Raw genomic sequence first — 18,873 nt, 5'->3', positions numbered from 1 at the left:
GAACTGTACACTTTAAGTTGGTGCAGTTGACTATGTCAATTATACCCCAATAAAGCTGTTTCTAAGAAAGAGGTAAACATGATTGAACAGAATTAAACAATTAAAGGCCAGCTGGCGAGCCTCTTCTCCCATGGCCTGGTCTCTCCCTGGTAAGTGGTCTTTCTCCTTTACCTCTGGACGCCCAAGCTCTGGGCTGCCCCAGCTGCACCTGGGCTCCCTGCTCCATCCACCTCCCCATCACACCGCTCACAGTGGTGTTCCCTGTGCGGCCTCTTGGTTATGGTTGAGTCGGTTGCCTTCCTGCTGCACTAGCTCAGACCCTAACCCTGTTCATCTCACTCTAACTCATCAGTGAGCTCTGGGGGCAGGAGCCTTCTCGGGCACCGAGGAGAAGCCACTTGTGAATGGGTTTTCTCGTGATCTGAGACTCGGGAACTCTCTTCAGAGAGGCTCATTCTGAAAAGTGCCTAAGAACATGCTTTTACTCTTTTAAAAAAAATCAGGTGCCACATGACTCAACCCCGCAGAATTTGGAGCTGTGTAAATTCTCGACAGGGTGCTGTCTCATGCATCCTATATGTGGCACTTGAAGTGTGGTTAGTCCGAATAAAAACAAGCTGTAAGTGTAAAATATGCAATGGACTTTGAAGATTTAGTACAAAAAACTGTATAAAGTATCTCAATGATTTTTTAAACCTTAATCACATGTTAAAATAATAATTTGGATACACTAAATAAATATATTAATTTTATTTTACTTGCTTCCTTTTGCTTTTTTTAAAAAAAAAGTGGCAACTAAGAAATTTAAAATTATATATGCAGCTCATATGATATCTTTAGTGGACAGTAACTGGCATTTCCTATCCTGTGAGATTTCATATCCTGTGAGCCAAACCTGGCAGATGCCTGCTTTGGGAAATAACCTGTAGCACAGACACACCCGTTCATCTCCACTGCCTTCCTGTCACAACAGCAGAGCAGAGTAGAGACAGATGATCTGGTCCACAACTCGGGGAATATTTACTATCCGGCCCGTTACAGGAAAAGCTGCCAACTCTGGCTGCACATCTGACTCACCTGAGGAACTTAAGCTTAAACCCAGGCTAATCCCAGACTGTAGTGTAACTGGTGCTGGGTGTGGCCTGTAGGACTTTTAAAAGCCAGTTGAGTGACTCCAAAGAGCAGCCAAGGATGAGAACTACTTGAATAAGTAATTCTCAGGACAAAGGGACAAAAGAGGAAATGAAGTAATTTCTAATTCCACACGAGCTTATAGATCAGACCACAGATTCTGAGCTTCCTGCTAGCCAAAGCAAAAGGGGACGTTGCTTCAGTGTCTAAGGGGTACAATCATTTGGGCTATTCCAGGGAATAAAATATGCTTCTTTTCATTTATGTTGGATGGACTGCATGCCTTATCAAAGGTGATTTCCCTGGACGAATGCTGGGCCCATCACATATCTCCCTCTGGCCATCCCCACTATCCCATCCAACAGAAGCTGCTGGCCCCAATCAACTGACCACCTAGCATAGGAGAGCCGTGATGAGGCCAGGCTGGGCTGTCTGGCCTGGCCCTCGGCCTCTTCCCGTGGGGGGTGTCACGCTGCCTCCGCCCCAGGCGGACACAGAAACGTGAGTGGGAAAGGTGCTGGACTTACTGATGGATGGCTTGGAGGAACTTACGCTGGTGTTTCCGAACCCGGGCGTAGTCTGGCTTCTTCACCAGCCTGGTGTGTTTGTAGATGAGCCACGTCTCCCTGAGAACGTTAGCAGCGGCATTTTTCACCTGGGGCCAGAGAAAGAGCAGTTCCCCATTTCACACTGGGGAAACCGAGGCACAGTCAGGTCAATCTGCCAAGGTCAGCTGGTAAGTTGCACGTGGCTGCCTGGTCCCATCATTCTTGCCTCTCACTGCCTGGCCCGTGGCGGGGCTGTGGCTGGGCACACAGGTGGACACCCGTGGCCTTCACCACGTCTCTGTGCACAGCTCACGGGCGTTCTCACACATGCCCAGTGCGGTGTGGGCATGCACAGGGAAGGGAGGTGACCTGTGGGCACATGGGTGCGCCTACAATGGGCAGAAGGCGGGGAGGGTCTGCCCTTGATGGTCAGGAGCAGAGGCGGCCGTGAGCGGGGCTGGCACCCTTACCCGCTTGGTGAGCTGTGTGTCCATCATGAAGTTGTGCACGTGTTTCTCTGCCTTGGTGAGCTCCAGTTTCCGGGCCACCACAGCCACCACGAGCGCTGTACAGCCTGCCCCCTGCGTGAGGAGGGTGGGAGCACATCAACATCTGCTTTATGTGGATCCCAGGCCAAAGCAGGACACGCTCCTCCTCCAGGAAGCCTGTCCTGATCCCACCTTTGACTTTACCCTTCACGCCTGCAGTGTTGGCACAGGGTTCCCTGACTCCCGACCCCATGTGCTTTCTCCGTCAAATGTCAGGGGAGCGTGTCCCACAGATCAGCTCATTTTATCCCAACAACTCCATTCTAATCTCCATTGGGCAGAGGGGGAAACTGAGGCTCGGAGATAAGAAAGGGACGAGGAACAGCAGGACCTGCAGGCAAGTTTGGGGCCGATGACCATGGAAGTGGGAGGATTTAGAATCTGCCAGGGCTTTGGGTCTGGGTATTGGGGACAGAGACTGGGCTAACAGGTTATTGAACGGTAACAAGGATCAGCTGACAGCGAGAAGGGAAGTGCCCACAGTGGGGCATCTGCAGAAGGAAGAGGCAATGCACAGGTCCCAGCAGGCGGGGAAGTGGGGAAGGGTGCCTCCGCATGTGGGTTCCCTGGTGGGTGCCACCACTCCCCTCAGGATGCCCTTAGTGGCAGCCCAGCCTGGAAAGGAGGTCACTGGGGACTGCCGGGAGGGACAGGGGGCAGGAGTGAGGCGCCAAGGAGGAGGGAAGGGCAGGTAAGGGAGGGGCAGCAAAAGGCAACACAGGAGGAAGGTAGAGGGGGAGAGGGGAGGTTTTGCCACTGAGAAGTGGGGTCCAGGGAGCCTAGGACACTCAGCAGGTGTCATCAGCCTCAGAAGTGACCAGGAAGTAGGCGGCAGGGGCTGGTGATGGAGCCAGAAGTTGGTTCTCTGCCTGCGCTGGAGGCTGTCCCTGGTGCTTCACCTGCCAGCTGCTTCCTCCTGCGGCTGCTGAGTACAGGGTGGAGGAGGGAGAAACCCCGGCTTGGGCCCTGAGGGCTGGGGCTGGGGGTGTGGCTGGCACTAGTTCAATTTTTCTCAGGGGTGGGAGGAAACACTTATGGGGAGGAGTGGACAAGGGCCAGGGACACTGTCAAACTCTCCTGGTTGGGCCACCATGCCCGGCTTGGTGAGGTGGGCACCAAGGTACGCTCCAAGGAAACCCTGAAGAGGGTTCCTGGTCAGGGCAAGGGCGTTGGGAGGACCCACGAGCCTGTTCTCAGGAAAAGCCCTGTGATTAGGGGCAAAGTAACAGGCTGGGACCTGCACGTGGCGGACGACACGGCAAGGAAAGAGAACAGATGACCGCTCTGCACAACAGCACAGCTGCCACGCTGAGCAAAATACCTGGGCTCAGAGGCAGCCCCGCTGGGAGACCTTGAAGTTCAAGAATAGGGAAGCACGTGGTTGGTGAGACAGGGACCGGGACCGGGATGAGTCTGTGAGCAGTGACCAGGAGGGGGCGCGCTGGGCACAGATGGAGCAGGAGAGAGCTAACAGAGTAGCTAAAGGGACCCAAGCATGACCTGTGTGCGTGTGTGCGCGCGCGTGTGTGTGCGCGCGCGCGCATGTGCATGTGTGTATGTGTGTGCGCTGGGGGCGAGGGCTGGGAGTGAGCTGTAGGCTGGACATGAAACGGTTTTCTGGAAGGAGCCGCATCCCAGAAAAGAGAACACGGCTTTTCCATTTCACTGGGGGTTTCCTGGATTTGAACTCATGTATCTGAGTGTTTTTGTTTGTTTGTTTAGAAAGTTCATTTGCTGGGGGGGGGGGGGGGGGGGGATGGATTGTGGCTGAGCGTTACTTTCCCCCCTTCCACTGTCACAAAATAACATAAGCAAAGTGCACGATGCCCTTTCACCGGAGAGGGGGCCGCTCAGCTCAGCCAGGAGGAGGGCGGCCTGGTGGGGGGGCAGGAGGAAGCCGACCCCCAGCGGCGGCGTCCAGACAGGAGGGAGTGAGAAGTGAGGAGGAACAGAGCAACTGGGCTTCAGGTGTTAAGAGATGGTGACAAGTGGGGACAGTGCGTTCGGAGCAGGGGGCTGTGCGGAGCCTCTGTGACGGCCCTTCCTCCTGCAGGAGGACAGGAAGTGGTGGTGGGGATGGCGTCATGTTTTTGCAAGAACAAACGCCTGTCTGTGTGGTACAGCTTGTGACGGTGGCCTCCCTGTCGGGGTGGGGGGCGGGGATGTGCAAAGGCCCGGCCTTACCATGATGCCAGTGAGCAGGCACACGCCTTTCCCGCAGTAGGTGTGTGGCACCATGTCTCCGTAGCCAATGGAGAGGAAGGTGATGGAGATGAGCCACATGGCCCCCAGGAAGTTGCTGGTCACTTCCTGTTTATCGTGGTACCTGGGGAGAGTAGGGAGGGCTGGTCAGCCCAACTGGTCCCTCCGCCTTCACCACACCCCCAGGGGCAGTGACTTGAATCAGGGAGCCAGTCACTCCGAGGGCTCACATGATAAAGGCGTGGTTGGGGGGGTGCTTCCGGGGCAGAGGGCACCCAAATCCTCCTCCCGGGCTCCCTTTCACCCTCCTCCCTTCACCGACCCCAAAGCTGCTGCTCCAGCCCTGGTCACAGAGCAGAGAGGGTCCAGGTGAGGGTATGTCCACATGTGTCCACGCATGTCCACCGGATACCTTTCCCATAGACAGACATACAGACAGGCGCGGACACGGGTGGCCATGGGCACCAGAAGCAGCAGGGAGTGGAGGTGAGGATTCACATCAGACACCAGGAAGAACTTCCCTAGCCAGCCAGGCCCTGAGGGAGGGGTCTGTCGGGGAGATGGGGGGTTGAAGAGTCATGCTCCAGGACTTGGGTGAAGAGGGATATGTGGAGGGCAGCACCAGTCACCCCAACCCCAGGCCTGGGTTGACCTGGGGGTAAGGAGAGAGGGGACAGCATACTTAGCCCTGGGGAGAGGCCTGGGGCTAAACTTTTGATGTGTGTGTGGGGGGCGGGGGGCACAGGCCCCAAGGCCTTGCAAAGCACACTGCTTTGTCCCCATCACAGCCTGGCCTGGAACCCTGGCCACACAGACTATGAACAGGTTCCACCTATGTCAGCCCAGGCTGGGGGCCGAGGGGCTGGTTCTCTGGGTCAGGGGGCAGCTCAAGGTTCTGCTCTAGGCCAGCCCCCAGCCTGCAAGGCCCCTTCAGCTTGGGGGAGCCCTTTCCAACTAAACCCCTCCTCAGCAGGCCTCAGGCCATCTGAACCCCGCCAGCGGGCGAAGACCTCCCCTGAAAGGGTTCAAGGTAAGAGGCCAACCATGGCCGAAACCGGTTTGGCTCAGTGGATAGAGCGTCGGCCTGCGGACTCAAGGGTCCCAGGTTCGATTCCAGTCAAGGGCATGTACCTGGGTTGCCGGCACATCCCCAGTGGGAGATGTGCAGGAGGCAGTTGATTGATATTTCTCTCTCATCGATGTTTCTAAATCTATCTCTCTCCCTTCCTCTCTGTAAAAATTCAATAAAATATATTTTAAAAAAAAAAAGAGGCCAACCATGGCACAAAGAGGTGGGCCCCTCACTGCGGTGGGCAGGGGGCTGGGGCCCGGGGTTCAAGGTGGGGAGGAGATGGAAGGGAAGCCCCAGTGGGAGCAGGAGGGATGGAGGCCGTCACAGCAGGTCTGGTGTTTGGGAGTCTCCGCCCCACTGGGGGGCTCCCATGCTGCTTGCTGGGTGCAGGGGACAGAAACTGACCCCCCTCTTTCACTGAGTTACCTGAACCCCAAGCTGTCTCAGCTTCCAACTCTGGGGACACCAGCACCCCCAACTCAGGAGGCAGGAGGGGGGCTCTCCAGCCATGGTGGGTGCTGCAGAACCCCCAGGACCAGGGAGGGGGGCATGCGGGAGGTGAGGTAGGGGTGGGACCGAGCTGCGGGGCAGAGGGAGGCAGGCGAGGGGGTTTCAAGCAGCAATATGGGCTCAGAATTTAGGATTGGCTGCCCCCCACCCTGCCCCATTCCCCACCCCCACCTGCACCCCTGAAATGATCCAGCCTGGACCTCAGGGATGCCCGAGGAATGCCCCTCTCTCATTCCCCAGACCTTGATCCTGAGCCTGCCCTGAAGGGTGGGGAACGGGCTGTGGGAACTGACATTGGGGCCTATCAGGGGTCCAAGGAGGCCCCGTGTGACCCCCAAATGGTAAGCCTTGATGACAAGGAGGGGAGCTTGAAGACTGAGGACTGAGGTCCTGGGGGGCAAGTCCAGCCCAGGGACCCCTCCCCCAGGAAGCCCAATCATAGCACCACCTAACAGACCCCTCCAGAGCCTTCCGCAACCAGGCACGAGGCAGGAGAGACCCCTCCCGGACAAGGTGTCCCTCCGCCCTGAGAGGCCCAGTGGAGCCCCTCCCTCCCTGGATCCCCGGGGGTTGGGAGACAACCAGAAACAGGCTCTTAGAAATGTCCCTCTGCCCTGAGAGCCTCAGTTTCCCCATCTGTAACTTGGGTTGATGGCCTGCCATCCTCCAGGACGGCTGAGAACAAAACCCAAGTAGGGGTCCTAAAGGCTGGGCCAGTTTTCCTTCACCCCCGACTCCAGATCCCTGGGTCAGCTGCCCAAACAAGATGCTAGAGCTCAGCCCTTCTTCCTCCCCTCACCTTGGACAAAGCCCCCGAGGACCCCAAGCGGACAGAAGCTGAGAATGGCCTGCCTCCCACTGTCCACTGTCCTGAGCCTGACTCAATCCTACCTGCCCGCCCCGCCCCCCACCCCCCGCCAGGGATGGACTCTCCCCACCCCGGCGGGCTCCTGCCAGTCCTGGCCACCCTGCCTCCCCTCCCCATCCCCTCCCCTCTCGGCAGCTAATCTTAAATTCCTCACGGGCAGCATGGTGGCAGCAGCTCTGCACACACAGCTTGGCCAAGGCTGGGACTCACATGTTTCCCCTACAGTCCAGCGGGGCAGGCAGAGGGGAGAAGGAGAGCAAGTTACACTGGGGTGGAGATTGGCAGATGGGCGGGCATCCCTGTTCCTGCTGCCTCCGCTGCCTGGGCCAGAGGTCAGAGGCGAGGCCGGCTGCCCGCAGAGTAGAGGGGCTGGGAGAAAGAGGAGCAGGAGTCCCCCTGGAGGAAAGTGGGAGGAAGGGCGCTGGGCTCGCAGAGGGGTGTGGGTCAGGGGTGGTTGGGGACACAAGGCTGGAGTCCCAGGGTTATGGACAGTCACTGAGGCCAGGAACTGGACGGGGCAGGGTGGAGGAGATCAAGGGGATGAAAGAGCTGGCGGGAGGAGCCTTGGGTCACGGAAGTCATGGATGGGCCTGGGGTCATCAGGGTCAGGGTCAGGGTCAGGCGTGATTGCTAGGGAAGCCCTGGGCACCCGAGATCATGGGTGGGCCTGGGGCTCACTGGGATCAGGGGGACAGAAGCGACGGCCGAGGGAGCTCTGAGCCACTGAAGTCATGGGTGGGCGGGCCTGGAGCTCACGGGTTAGGGGTTGGGGGTCAGGACACACCTCTCGCAGACGCGCACGGTCCAGGCGGCGATGATCCAGGAGGAGATGCTGAAGACCAGCAGCACGGTGCCCGGGCAGATGGTCATGAGCGTCTTCATGACGAAGCGCGTGTTGAAGGTGATCTTGTTGAGCGCCCCAATGCTGCGGGACGAGGCGTCCGTGAAGATCTTGCTGTGCAGCAGCATGACGCGGCCCAGCAGGTAGAGGCGCAGGAACATGGGCACGGACAGCAGCACGTCCACGTCCGCCTCGGCCGCCGCGGGCGCGTACGTGAAGGCCAGCCGCGCCGTCCAGGTGAAGCGGTAGTGGCCGGGCACCGGGTGGATGGCACACACGGCCAGCTCCAGGGAGATGAGGAGGACGCGCTCGCACGTCATGGCAATGCGCCAGTCGTCCGCCCCGTTGTCCACCATGAACAGCTGCGGAGGGCGGACAGGCAGCGGCGGGTCTCAGACACATATCCAGGCCCCCCGGCAAGACCCGCGATGAAATCCCTCCCCCTCGACTTTTACCAGGAACACGCCTCCTCGGCAAAACTCCTTACATCCCAGGGTTGGCCACACTTCAACTAAATATGGGGCCGGTGGTCAACAAAAAGTTAAACACGGAGTGGCCATGAGCCAGCAACCCCAGTCCTAGGTGGGATCCGCAAGAGAAAGGAAAGCAGACACTGGAACAGATGCCCGTCCATGCGCAGCCACAGCCGCACTGCTGACAGCGCCGAAGTGGAAACAGCCCAGAGTCCATCCAAGGACCAGAGGATGAACACAATGTGTCCATCCACAGGAAGGAGTGTTACTCAGCCATCAGGAGGAATAGACGCTGGCACACCCCACGGTGCGGGTGGCCCTCGAAAACATCAGGCTGAGGCGCAGAAGCCAGACACAAAGGCCTCCCCAGGGCCCAGGGGCCATGCTGCCACCCCAGTGGGTCTGGAAGGTGGGGCCCTCAGCTCTCCTGGAATCTGCCTGGCGAGCTCTGAGGCTTGATCAGAACCCATGCCCTTTGCTTCTTTTGGATTCTCCCTTTTGGAAGAGGAATGTCTGTCCGATGCCTGTGCCAGCTCTTGTCTGAGTCACTGCTGGAGAAGCAGCTTACCTTAACCTCACCCGGATCTCACTTAGATGACATTTAAATGAGACTTTGGACTTGATGCTGAAATGGCTTAAGACTTTGGGGGCTATTGGGATGGAATGAATGCATTTTGCATGGGAGAAGGACATGAATTTGGGGGATGGACCAGAGGGTGGATTGTTATGGCTGAATCGTGTCCCCTCAAAATTCATATGCCGAAGCCCTAACTCTCAACGGGACTGTATTTGGAGACAGGGCCTTTAGAGGTGATTAAGGTTAAATGAGGTCATGAGGTCATAATACTATAGGACTGTGTCCTTTTAAGAAGAGGAAGAGCCCTGGCCGGGTGGCTCAGTTGGTTGGAGTGTCGTCCCGTACACCAGATGGTTCGAGCCTCGATCAGGATGTGTGCGAGAGGCAACCAATCGATGTTTCTCTCACATAGATGGCTGTTTTTTTCTCTCTCTCCCTTCCTCTCTCTCTAAAAATCAATAAAAAATCATATCTTCAGGTAAGAATTAAAATATAAAAGAAGAAGAAGAGGAAGAGACACCAGGAATACATGTGCACAGGGAAAAGGCCACGTGAGGACACAGTGAGAAAGTGGCTGCCTGCAAGTCAAGGAGAGAGGCCGCACCAGGACCCAGTCCTGCCGGCACCTGGCCTTGGATTTGCAGCCTCCAGAACTGTGAGAAAATAAACTTCTGTTTGTTGAAGCCACTCAGCTGTGCAAACGTCCTTCTTTCTTTTTAAGGTTGAATAGTAAATAAGTGAATAATATATAAATATATTAATAATACAATGAGCCCTGGACGGTTTGGCTCAGCGGATAGAGCGTCGGCCTGTGGACTAAAGGGTCCAGGTTCGATTCCAGTCAAGGGCATGTACCTCAGCTGCAGGCTTGATTCCTGGCCCTGGTCAGGGCTTGTGAGGGAGGCAACCAATCAATGTGTCTCTGTCACTCTGATGGTTCCCTCTGTCGCTCCCCTCCCCTGCACTCTCTCTAAAAAACCAATGGGAAAATATCCTTAGGTGAGGATTAACAACAACAAAGTAATAATACAATGAAAAGCAACTCCACTGTATGAATAGACCACATTTGGTTTATCCATAAGCCTGTTAGCAGACCTCTGACTTCTTTCCACTTTCTGGCTATTGTGAAGAGGGCTGTTGGGAACATCTGGGTGCAAGTTTTTGCGTGGATGTTTTTGTTTCTCTTGGATCTATACCTAGGAGTGGATTTGCTGGATCATTTGGTAACTAACTCTGTGAGTAACTGTTTGAGGAGCTGCCAGGCTGTTGTTCCCAATGGCTGTACCCTCAGAACTGCTTCCTTTCAGCTCAGTTCTCACTGCCCCTTCTCTGCGGCCCTCAGCCACATCCAGGGCCCTTCCCGTGTGCCCGACCTGGTGTCTTCACAGACATCTACACATGGTGCGACCCCGGTAGGATTTTCCTCCGCCCACTTCCTGCCAGACTGTCAGGGGTCAGAGGCCAGAGGTGAGGAGCCAGATCTGACAACCTTTGGTGTCCCTGGGACCTGGCACCAGGCCCAGGGGATGTCCACCCTCTGTGGGCACGCCTGCCTGACATGCCCTGAGCTGGACTCCAGCCTGGCCTGGTTTTGATTAATCCCCAAAGGAAGAACAAACTCCCTGGCCTGGGGTAAGTCTTTTAAATGTAGGGTCCTATTGAATACGAAAGGAGCCTAGTGCTAATAACACTGGTTTCCACCACTGTCAACCCTCAGAAGACCCCAGGGCTCCACATGGGCCATGTGTGCCAGACCCTAGCCCACCCCCACCTCCCACCCTGTGCTCTGACGGACCCTTTCTCAAATAATCAATAAAAATTAAAACACAGACACACGTTCTAGGAAACTTTAGAGTGGTCGAAAGGGTGTGTCTTCACAGAGATCCTTTTCTATAAGGAAGCTATGGGTCCTCTTATGTTTAGGGGACGGGGTTCCAGGTGGCTGGTGTGGAGGGAGAGGGGGTACCCCAGCCCAGCGGGCACTGACCTGGATTTCCCGGGCATGGTAGAGGATAACCAGACCCAGCAGGATGACTGTGGAGAGGCTGATGAGGCATTTGAGTGCAAATGAGTACAGGGACTCCTGGGCAGAGAGAGAGCAGATAGCAGGACGATGCTGAGGGCGGGGGCAGCCCTCTGACCCTCATACCTGGGCACTTCACTCGGAAGGTGACACTCCTGCCCTCACTCTTTAGGCCTGGGCTTAGAGTAAGATGGGTCAGTGCTTTACAGTTTGTGAGGCCTGGCTTCATGTGGGTATAGGACTTCCGAAGGCGTAAGGCCTGGCCTCCTGTAGGCTCAGTATGTCACGGGTTATAAGGCCTGGCCTCATACGGACATAGCACTTCAGCGTCTATCAGGCCTGTTCTCGCACAGGCACAGCATGTCACAGTTTACAGGCGGACAGCCTGATCTCTCTCTGTCCTCACACACTCGCAGGCAGCACTAAGGGGCCCACAGCCAGCTCATAACCTGGCCCCAACTGCTGGGGGGCGGGGGGACGCTCTTTCCCTGCTCTCCACCCAGGCCTTGTCTGGAGCCCCCCCAGCCCAGGCATATCCTGGGGGACATCCTCTACCCCACCTTGAGCCAGGGAATGGCCCTTGGTGCAAGCGAGGGAATGGACTGGAGTCTCCACCCCCATCTGCGGTCTCCCTGCCACCCCAGGAAGTGGGCACAGCAGGATCCCCAGGAACCCCCCATCTCCCATCTCCAGGGTCCCCTGTATCCCCCATCCTCCTCTCCTGGGGCCGATGTGCCCTGATTCCATTCCCCAGGGATGACAGGGAGCCAGGTGTGCCAGGCAGGGCCTCTGTGGGGTGCTGGGTAGAGTTTCCCTGAGGTGTCAGGGGGAAGGGCCATGCCTACCTTTGTGTAGACCCCCCAGGACAGCTCCGTCTCTGTCACCATGACAACGATGCCAAACATGCCAAAGATGAGGGCGTAGTCACTAAGGCGCTTCCGCTTCTCGAAGAGCACCCGCCGGTGGCCCAGGCGGTGGCCCACGTTGGGGGGCCTCTTGGAGCCCCTCTGCCCAACCACCTCATCCTCCTCATCGTCTTCCTCCTCCTCCTGGTCCTGGGGCTGCCCTCGGGGGCTGCCGGGTGAGAGCCCGCCCAGCTCGTTCTTGGCCACCACGACTTGGAGGCCTGAACTATGTGGGGGCTGCAGGGGGCAGCTGGCCTCGGCGTCCGGAGGGTCTCGGGTCAGGGCCCCCAGTCCGCCTCCCAGCGGCCGCCCCCCACAGCCATTGTGGCTGTGGTTGTTCATGACTATGTGGGTGCCGGGGTTGGACTCGCTGCAGGCTGCCTGGGGCCCGGCATGGCTCAGCAGCTGGGCTCCCACGCTGACCTGCAGGGGCATGAGGGACATGGTCATGCCAGCTGATCAGAGGGCCCGGGACCACTGCTGCCACTCCACTCTGAGACCTGGGAGGCCATGAACTCAGAGCAGCTGACACATGGGTTTGCCATCCTAGAAACATCCAAGTCAACCTACTTCCCTCCCCTGCTAGAACCCTCAAACCCGCTCGTGGCTCCCCAGTGTCATTGCGTAAAAACCAAACTCCCCACCGTGGCCAGGAGGCCTCTGGGGTCCAAGTTCCACACCATTCATCCTTCTCAGTCTCCCCAGAATCACTGTCTTCCAGAAACACTGGCCTCCCTCTCACCTATCCCAGCCAGCTTGGCCCTGCCTCAGGCCTTTACATGTGCTGTGCCCTCCGCCTGGAAAACCCTCTATCTGACCTTTGCCCACTGACTTTCTGGGTCTCCAAGTACCTCGACAATGCCTAGCACCCAGCCAATTCCCAGGAAACACGTCTGTATGCCCTGGGACTGAACTGGCAGTTTTCCTGGGAGGAGCAGAGGTCGTGCAGGGGCACAGTCGGGAGGTGAGTCCAACCGGGGCTAGTCTCCCACTGACCTTCAGGCTCTCGGACAATTTAACCTCACTTTGCTGAGCCCCCAGTTCCTCCCCTCAAGTTGTTCCAAGGCCTTAACACACGTAGGCAGGTACAGGATATGGTAGGGTAACGTTAGGGACTGAGGCTGGGGCTAGATAGAGACCCCCAGCTCCCTCCTGCCTGGGTCTTAACTCGAAGATCCCAGAATTGAATCTATAGGGCCTGTGGGACATGCTCAGCCTGGCCCTGTGACCCTGGGCCAGCCTCAGTTTCCCCGTCAGGCAGAGGAGCAGTTGATTGCGCAACATCCTCAGATACTGCCGCAGCATAGGGCAGTATTGTGGGTGTCATGTGCAACAGCAGGGACCTCGACGATTCTGTCTGCTGGGTTCTGACTTGGCAGACCCACCCCAGCCGACTCTCTAAACCTTGCACGCCCCCTGCTGGTCACCCCGCCAATGTTTCTTAACCATCTGCACAGTTTATATGGGCTGGTCTCCTGCAGGCCTAGCGCTTCACAGTGTATAAGGCTGTTCCCTACCCCGGACATTCCCCACCCCCGGTCTATTACATACTAGTCTCTGTATTTCACACAAATTTTCTCTTAAATCTTCGAAATATCCCCAAGAAGGGGGTCCTGGGATTTGGCCAGTTTATAGATGGGGAAACTGAGGCACTATGCTGTGATGGGACTGTCTCCTTAAGGGTAGATTCTGGACCACGCTGCCTGGTTGAAATTCTCCCAACAAGCCTGGCAGCAGTGTGCCAAGGGTGGTCCCCTTTGAAAAGGCTAAGCCAGCATGCACTGGGGGACTGGGAGAGGGACTGTGGGCACAGACAGGACATCTCCCAGGCCCTGAAACCATGCTCCGGGGGTGACAGGTGCAGAAACTGTCATGTCAGGACACGCCAAGATAAGCCATGCTGCTGGGCAGGGCATAGGTGACCTTTACCAGAGCCCAAGCATCACAGGACCACTGTGTCCTTGTCCGTTGCCCTGAGACTGGGTATGTCCTGCTCACCGTGAGTCCCCAGATGCTGGTACCAGCACACAGAAGTGCAAGAAACATTCCTTCCACGGTGAGTGACCTCATGAGTCTTAGAACATGTTCCTCCCTCACCACTACCACCCATCACATCAACCGGGCTGTGGCCACCTGTGGCCTGACACTCCGCAATTTATAAGGCCTGGCCTCTCATGTGGGCCCAATATATCACAGTTTATAAGGCCTGGCCTTCTGCAAGCTTTGCACTTCATAGTTCATAAGGCTGACCTTGGCCCTGATCTCTCTGTGTGTGTCTCACAAACACTGGGGTGCTACGCTCCTCCTGCCTGCCACCCTAAGGGCTTTTGGCTGCTAGGCGGGTCTGGGAGCTTGTCAGCACAGCAGCCCCAGACCCTGCCCTTGCCTGGGAGAATAGGAAACCCCAGGCACCCCTCTCACCATCTTTCCTGAAAGTGCAAATCCTTGCTGGGGGTTCTGGGGACACAGGCAGGAGAGTTGGGTGGCCTGGCAGACAGGACCAGGAGGGGGTGGGGGCCCGCAGACGACCTTCGGAAATGCACCAATGAAGATGCAATTTGGGGATGTGACTCAGCCACCCAATACACAGGCCAAATTCAGCCGTTTGTCGGCCATGCTGCTCGTGGCCTGACAGCTGAGTCCTAAGGTGCCCTGGGCAGCGTGAGAGTGGGGGAGTGGGCTTCCATGCGAGCAGAGGGTGGAGGCATCCCATCATGTTAACATGCCCCTGGTGCCTACTGTGGGCTGAGCCCTTTATCAGAATGATCACATTTAATCTCCATCGCCACTCGGCAAGGCAGGTGGTATCCCTGACCCCATTTTATAGACAGGAGACAAGGCTCAGAGAGTGTCAGTACCTTGCCCAAGGTCACACAGCCAGGAAGGGCAGGAACTAAGTCAGTGCCAACTGGGGGGAGGGAGGGTGGTGGGTGGCAAGATCTGCCTGACTCCCTCTTGATGAGCTACCATCTGGAGAGGGAGACAGCCCAGCCCTATCCTTGAGGGCCCCCAAAGCTCAGGGCACAGGCTTGATGGGTGCCCGTGCCCTACCATGACCTCCGAGAAAACAGAACGACAAAGTGGTTTGCCTGAGCACCCAGAGGAGGAGAGCAGTCCTTTTCTAAAGGATGCGTGGGACCGGAGGGACCTGGGGACAAGAGGCCCCTCCCCTTCCCAGGTAGACCTCCCCCGCCCCCACTGCAACCTGGACCTAAAGCTGGGGTCCCTAGGACCCTCAGGGATTCCCAAAGACCCAAAAGCCCCTCTGAGACCCTGGGCAAGGTTGGGGTATCCATTCAAGGCTGTGTTGTTTTTTTTAGTGAAGTCTCTCAAGTTCTCCAAGGAGCGCCCCTAAATGGTGAGTAACACCCTATGGGTTGCATTCGGTTTTGAGGGATCCTGGAATGGCCCAAACTGTCAAATGTGTCTGGAGCTTGAGCCCGCCATTCGCTGACGGCCAGGGTCGGAGGGTGAGCAGAGCTCCCTTCCACGCCATCCCAGAAGACACTGTGGGAACCTTGTGAGCCAGTGGGACAGGGGGCACTCAGGGGGGCTCTTGAGGGACTGAAGAAGGCGGGCAGGCAGCCGGAAAAGGAAGACAAAGAAACCCAACAGACCCCAAAGGCGCTCCAGTGAGCCTTTTTACAAATGACAGGCTGGTTGCAGTAGCTGCCGAGGGACCCCCCAGCATCCCAGCCGGGGCGAAATCACCTCCTCAGCTGCCTCTTCGGTGAAGCTGCATCTTGGTGTCCACCCATCAGGGTGGGTGGCCAGATCTCATGTGGACAATCTTAGCTTGTGGCCGTGGATACACCTGCCACAGTGCTGCTGCTCAGCACCAAGCTCTGTCCTTCACAGTGGGCCAGGAGAAGGTGCCCTGGACCCCTCGGTTCTCCAGGCAGAGCCCCCTGTGAGGCAAAATGCCCACCACACTGTTTCCAGAAGCCACGGCCAGAGCAGCACATGGTGGAACCTTCTGGGATGTGTGGACAAGTCGTGGGTTGTGTGTCCCTGTGGAGGGTGGGGACGGACCCCGGACCCCTCTCCCATCCCAGCACCCTGGGGCCCCAACCCTGTAGGGTGGACAGGATTCACTCGCCCTCCCTCCCCATGGACTGCCCAGCACCGGTGCAGTGAGGTGCTGGCTGGCTGCCTGGTCCCTCAGGCATTCCCCCCATCACCACCATCAGGGACCTGCCAGCAGCCAGCAGGGTGCAATTAGCCTGCTCTGCCCTCCCCAGGCTGCCTCCACCAGCGCCCTCCACACGGCTCCATCTCCATCAGCGCTCACATCTACGGGCCACCCTCCAGGAGAGCGGGCCGTGCCCTGTGCGGGGTGTCCCAACCAATGTCCAAGGTGAGCTGGGCGTGCTGACCCCTGCCTGCTGGATCCAGGGGCCAGCAGCGAGGGTCTCCTTGCTCCCATTCCCAAGTCAGTCTCGGGTCACTGCCTCCACCCTGAGAACACCCCCCACCGTACCTATGGAGTTCGGAGACTCACCCCCAAAGAGAACCCAGCACCCGCCCCATCCGGGATGGGGGTCCGAGACTCGTCACTCAACCTGGCAGTGCAGGCACACATGCCCTTCCCCGTGTCCCCAGCCCCAAACCGCGTCGCCCTCCCGGACGTGCCTCCCTTCCCGGCACCCCTGCCCACCCTACCCCATACCTGCGGGGCTCGGCTCAGGCGGGCGGACGAGGCTGGAGGAGACAGGGTCCCGTGCGGACAAGGACCCACAGGACGGGGCCGGGGCCGGGGCCGGGGTCTCGGCGGGGCCGGGCAGCGGCGGCGGGACGGTGGGCCCGACGGCGGCGGGGCGGGGGGAGGCGGTGGCGGCGGCGGCGGCGACAGCGGGAGCATCCCCCGCCGCCCGGTGCACCGGCGGGGGCCGGGGGGGCGGTGAGCGCCCGCCGGGGCCGGGAGAGGAGGGGGCGGTGCGACGCGGGCGGTGCAGCCAATTGGCTAAGCCCGATTGGCCCCGCCCCCAGCGACCCCGCAAGCCCCGCCCACATTTAAAGATCCCTTATTCCGGGTGCTCGGTCTTCCCCCCCCTTCCTCCCTTCTCCCTCCCGCCCCCCCCCCCCCCCCCCAGCGCTTGGCGGCTCCTCAAACTCGCCCTCTTGCATCGCGCGACAGAGGGGACATTAGACATTAGCCAAACCACTACACCGGTCGCTGACAGTCCTCAGGAACTAGCCACCCCTTCCCAAAATCAGGTCCCCCAAACTCCAGCTACCCCTCAACCTCTGTGCTCCGGGACAACTTTGCAAAGCGCCTGGACACCTGTCCCCACCCCTAAAATGACCTTTTCACACAGCAGCTCCTCCGGCTCTTCCCCAGCCCCACACCTGTTTTCTTCCTGGCCTCAGCTTTGTACCTGGTCAGGATCTGTTTTGTTTCCTCTGAGGCCCAGAAAATAGCTGGATGGAATGAATGAATGAGTGGACCCGACAGCTTGGGCAGGGGGTGGTCCCATGGGTGGGTAAGGGCAGGGAGGCTGAGCAGGGACAAGTGACAGCCTTGGGCTGGTGACTCCTTTCCCCTCCTCTCGAGAGCCTGTTCTTCGTTCCAGCCGGATGGGGACACCCCTAGGAAGGCCTGGTTGTGGTGGCAGTGCCCAGTGCGTGATGGTTGAGAAAGGGAGGCCTGGGGAACACCCATCCCCTGCCATGTCCACAGGGCATCAGGAATGGGGTTGTGGTGACTCTAAAGGGGTCATTCCCTGCGTGCAACATCCCTCCTGCATCCCCCCCATTTATCCACCACTCCCACCAGGTCTCCCATCTCCCCTCAGCTGTTCCCACTTCCAGGCCTTTGCACTGGCTCTTCCCCGGCCTGGGCTGCCAGGGGCTCTTTCTAAACTACTGATGAAGCCAACCACACCTCCCTTGGGGTCTGGCACACATCCTTGCACCACATTCATTGTCCCGGCCCACATACGGGTCCCTGCCCCACAACAAGCATTCATATCATGCCCACAGGCTGACCCTGGATACACAGGCTGCTGTAAGGGCCGTGCAACATCTGACACTTTCTAAATTCAAGTCCAACATGTAACCATCCAGAAACTTACAAAAGCACCAGCCACCCCCACCCCCACGAGAGGCCTCTCCAGGCCTCCCCTGGAAAAACCTTTTTCTCCTTTGAACTCACCTGTGCTTGAGGGATCAGGGACTCCCTTCAAGGGGCTGAACTTAGGATGGTCAACCTGGTGACTGATCACATCCTGCCCAAGTCTGCCTGCTGCCTGCTTGGACCTCACCTCTCAAAGACAGGGCTGGTGGCAGACAGGAGTTGGGGGAATGGGTGGTGGTCGGGCAATAGGTGGGGTCCACCTGGGTCTCCTTTCCAGACAGAGCCCCTCAGTCCATGGTTGGCCAGAAGGGACTGGAGTATGGCTGGGTGTCCCAGGACCCATTCCCCCAGGAAATGGCCTACAGACGGGGCAAGGGAGGGGCTGGTGGCTGAATAGGAAGCCTCTCCTCCAGGATGTAGGTACAGGAGAGCTGGAAGAAGCTGAGGGACCCAGAGGGAGCCGCCTGAGCAGGGATGGCCTGGCCACCCCCCAAAGCTCCCAGCTGTGCATCCACAGAAATCTCAGCCTTATCCTAGGTCTAACTGATGGCTACCTGGACAGAGGTGAGGCTGGATGCTGAGTCCCCTGTGAGTAGGGTGGGATGGAAGAGTGGGAAAGGTATTCATTCACTCATTCATTTACTCACATATCCACCAAGCCCCTTCTCTGACTGGTGCTGGGGACATCTAGTCTGAGATAGATACAAACCTGCCCATCTTGGAGCTGAAGTTCTAGAAGAGGGGAACAATCCTCTCCAAATTAAGAACCAATAAGAATTCTAGATAAAAGTATTGGGAAATGGGATGGGGAGACTTTAACTGGGGTGATCAGGAGAAGCCTCTCGGAAGAGGGAGCATTCAAATGGGCCCAGGAGCTGCTCTGGACGAGCTGGGAGAAGGGTGCACCTGGCAGAGGCCACGTCAAGGGCATAGGCCCTGAAGTAGGACCAAGGGCATTTGGGAGACCATTTGGGAGACCAGCAGGGCTAGAGGGAAGAGGCAAACGGGGTGGGGCAAGTCAGGGAGTGGGGGTAGGGGTCACACCAGCAGGGCTGTGTGTGGGGTGACTCTGAGCAGAGCAAAAGTCATGGAGGGTTAA

General features: G+C 57.9%; 1 protein-coding gene across 6 annotated transcripts in view; it reads right to left on the bottom strand.

Annotated features, from left to right (window-relative positions):
* The window catches only part of KCNN1 (potassium calcium-activated channel subfamily N member 1), a 31,716-nt gene that overhangs the window by 7,960 nt on the left and 4,883 nt on the right, over nucleotides 1-18,873 (bottom strand). For 2 of the 6 annotated variants that reach the window (XM_070414054.1, XM_070414055.1), the window contains 6 exons: nucleotides 11,639-12,121; nucleotides 10,758-10,853; nucleotides 7,664-8,082; nucleotides 4,412-4,553; nucleotides 2,150-2,260; nucleotides 1,659-1,786 (listed from right to left, as the gene is read on the bottom strand). In XM_070414054.1, coding sequence (XP_070270155.1) covers nucleotides 1,659-1,786; nucleotides 2,150-2,260; nucleotides 4,412-4,553; nucleotides 7,664-8,082; nucleotides 10,758-10,853; nucleotides 11,639-12,040 — 1,298 coding nt within the window. In that variant the 5' untranslated portion in view covers nucleotides 12,041-12,121. Of the gene's footprint in view, nucleotides 1-1,658; nucleotides 1,787-2,149; nucleotides 2,261-4,411; nucleotides 4,554-7,663; nucleotides 8,083-10,757; nucleotides 10,854-11,638; nucleotides 12,145-16,367; nucleotides 16,530-18,873 lie in introns of those variants that run through there. The other 4 variants (XM_070414056.1, XR_011471456.1, XM_070414052.1 and 1 more) reach the window with 4 other exon arrangements.

This window comes from Myotis yumanensis, unplaced genomic scaffold (genome assembly GCF_028538775.1).
Source record: "Myotis yumanensis isolate MYYU_CA2020_CCGP unplaced genomic scaffold, mMyoYum1.0.hap1 SCAF_5, whole genome shotgun sequence".
Taxonomy (NCBI): domain Eukaryota; kingdom Metazoa; phylum Chordata; class Mammalia; order Chiroptera; family Vespertilionidae; genus Myotis; species Myotis yumanensis.
The sequence above is the reverse complement of the archived record's forward strand: the minus strand, read 5'-3'. Positions and strand labels throughout refer to the sequence as shown.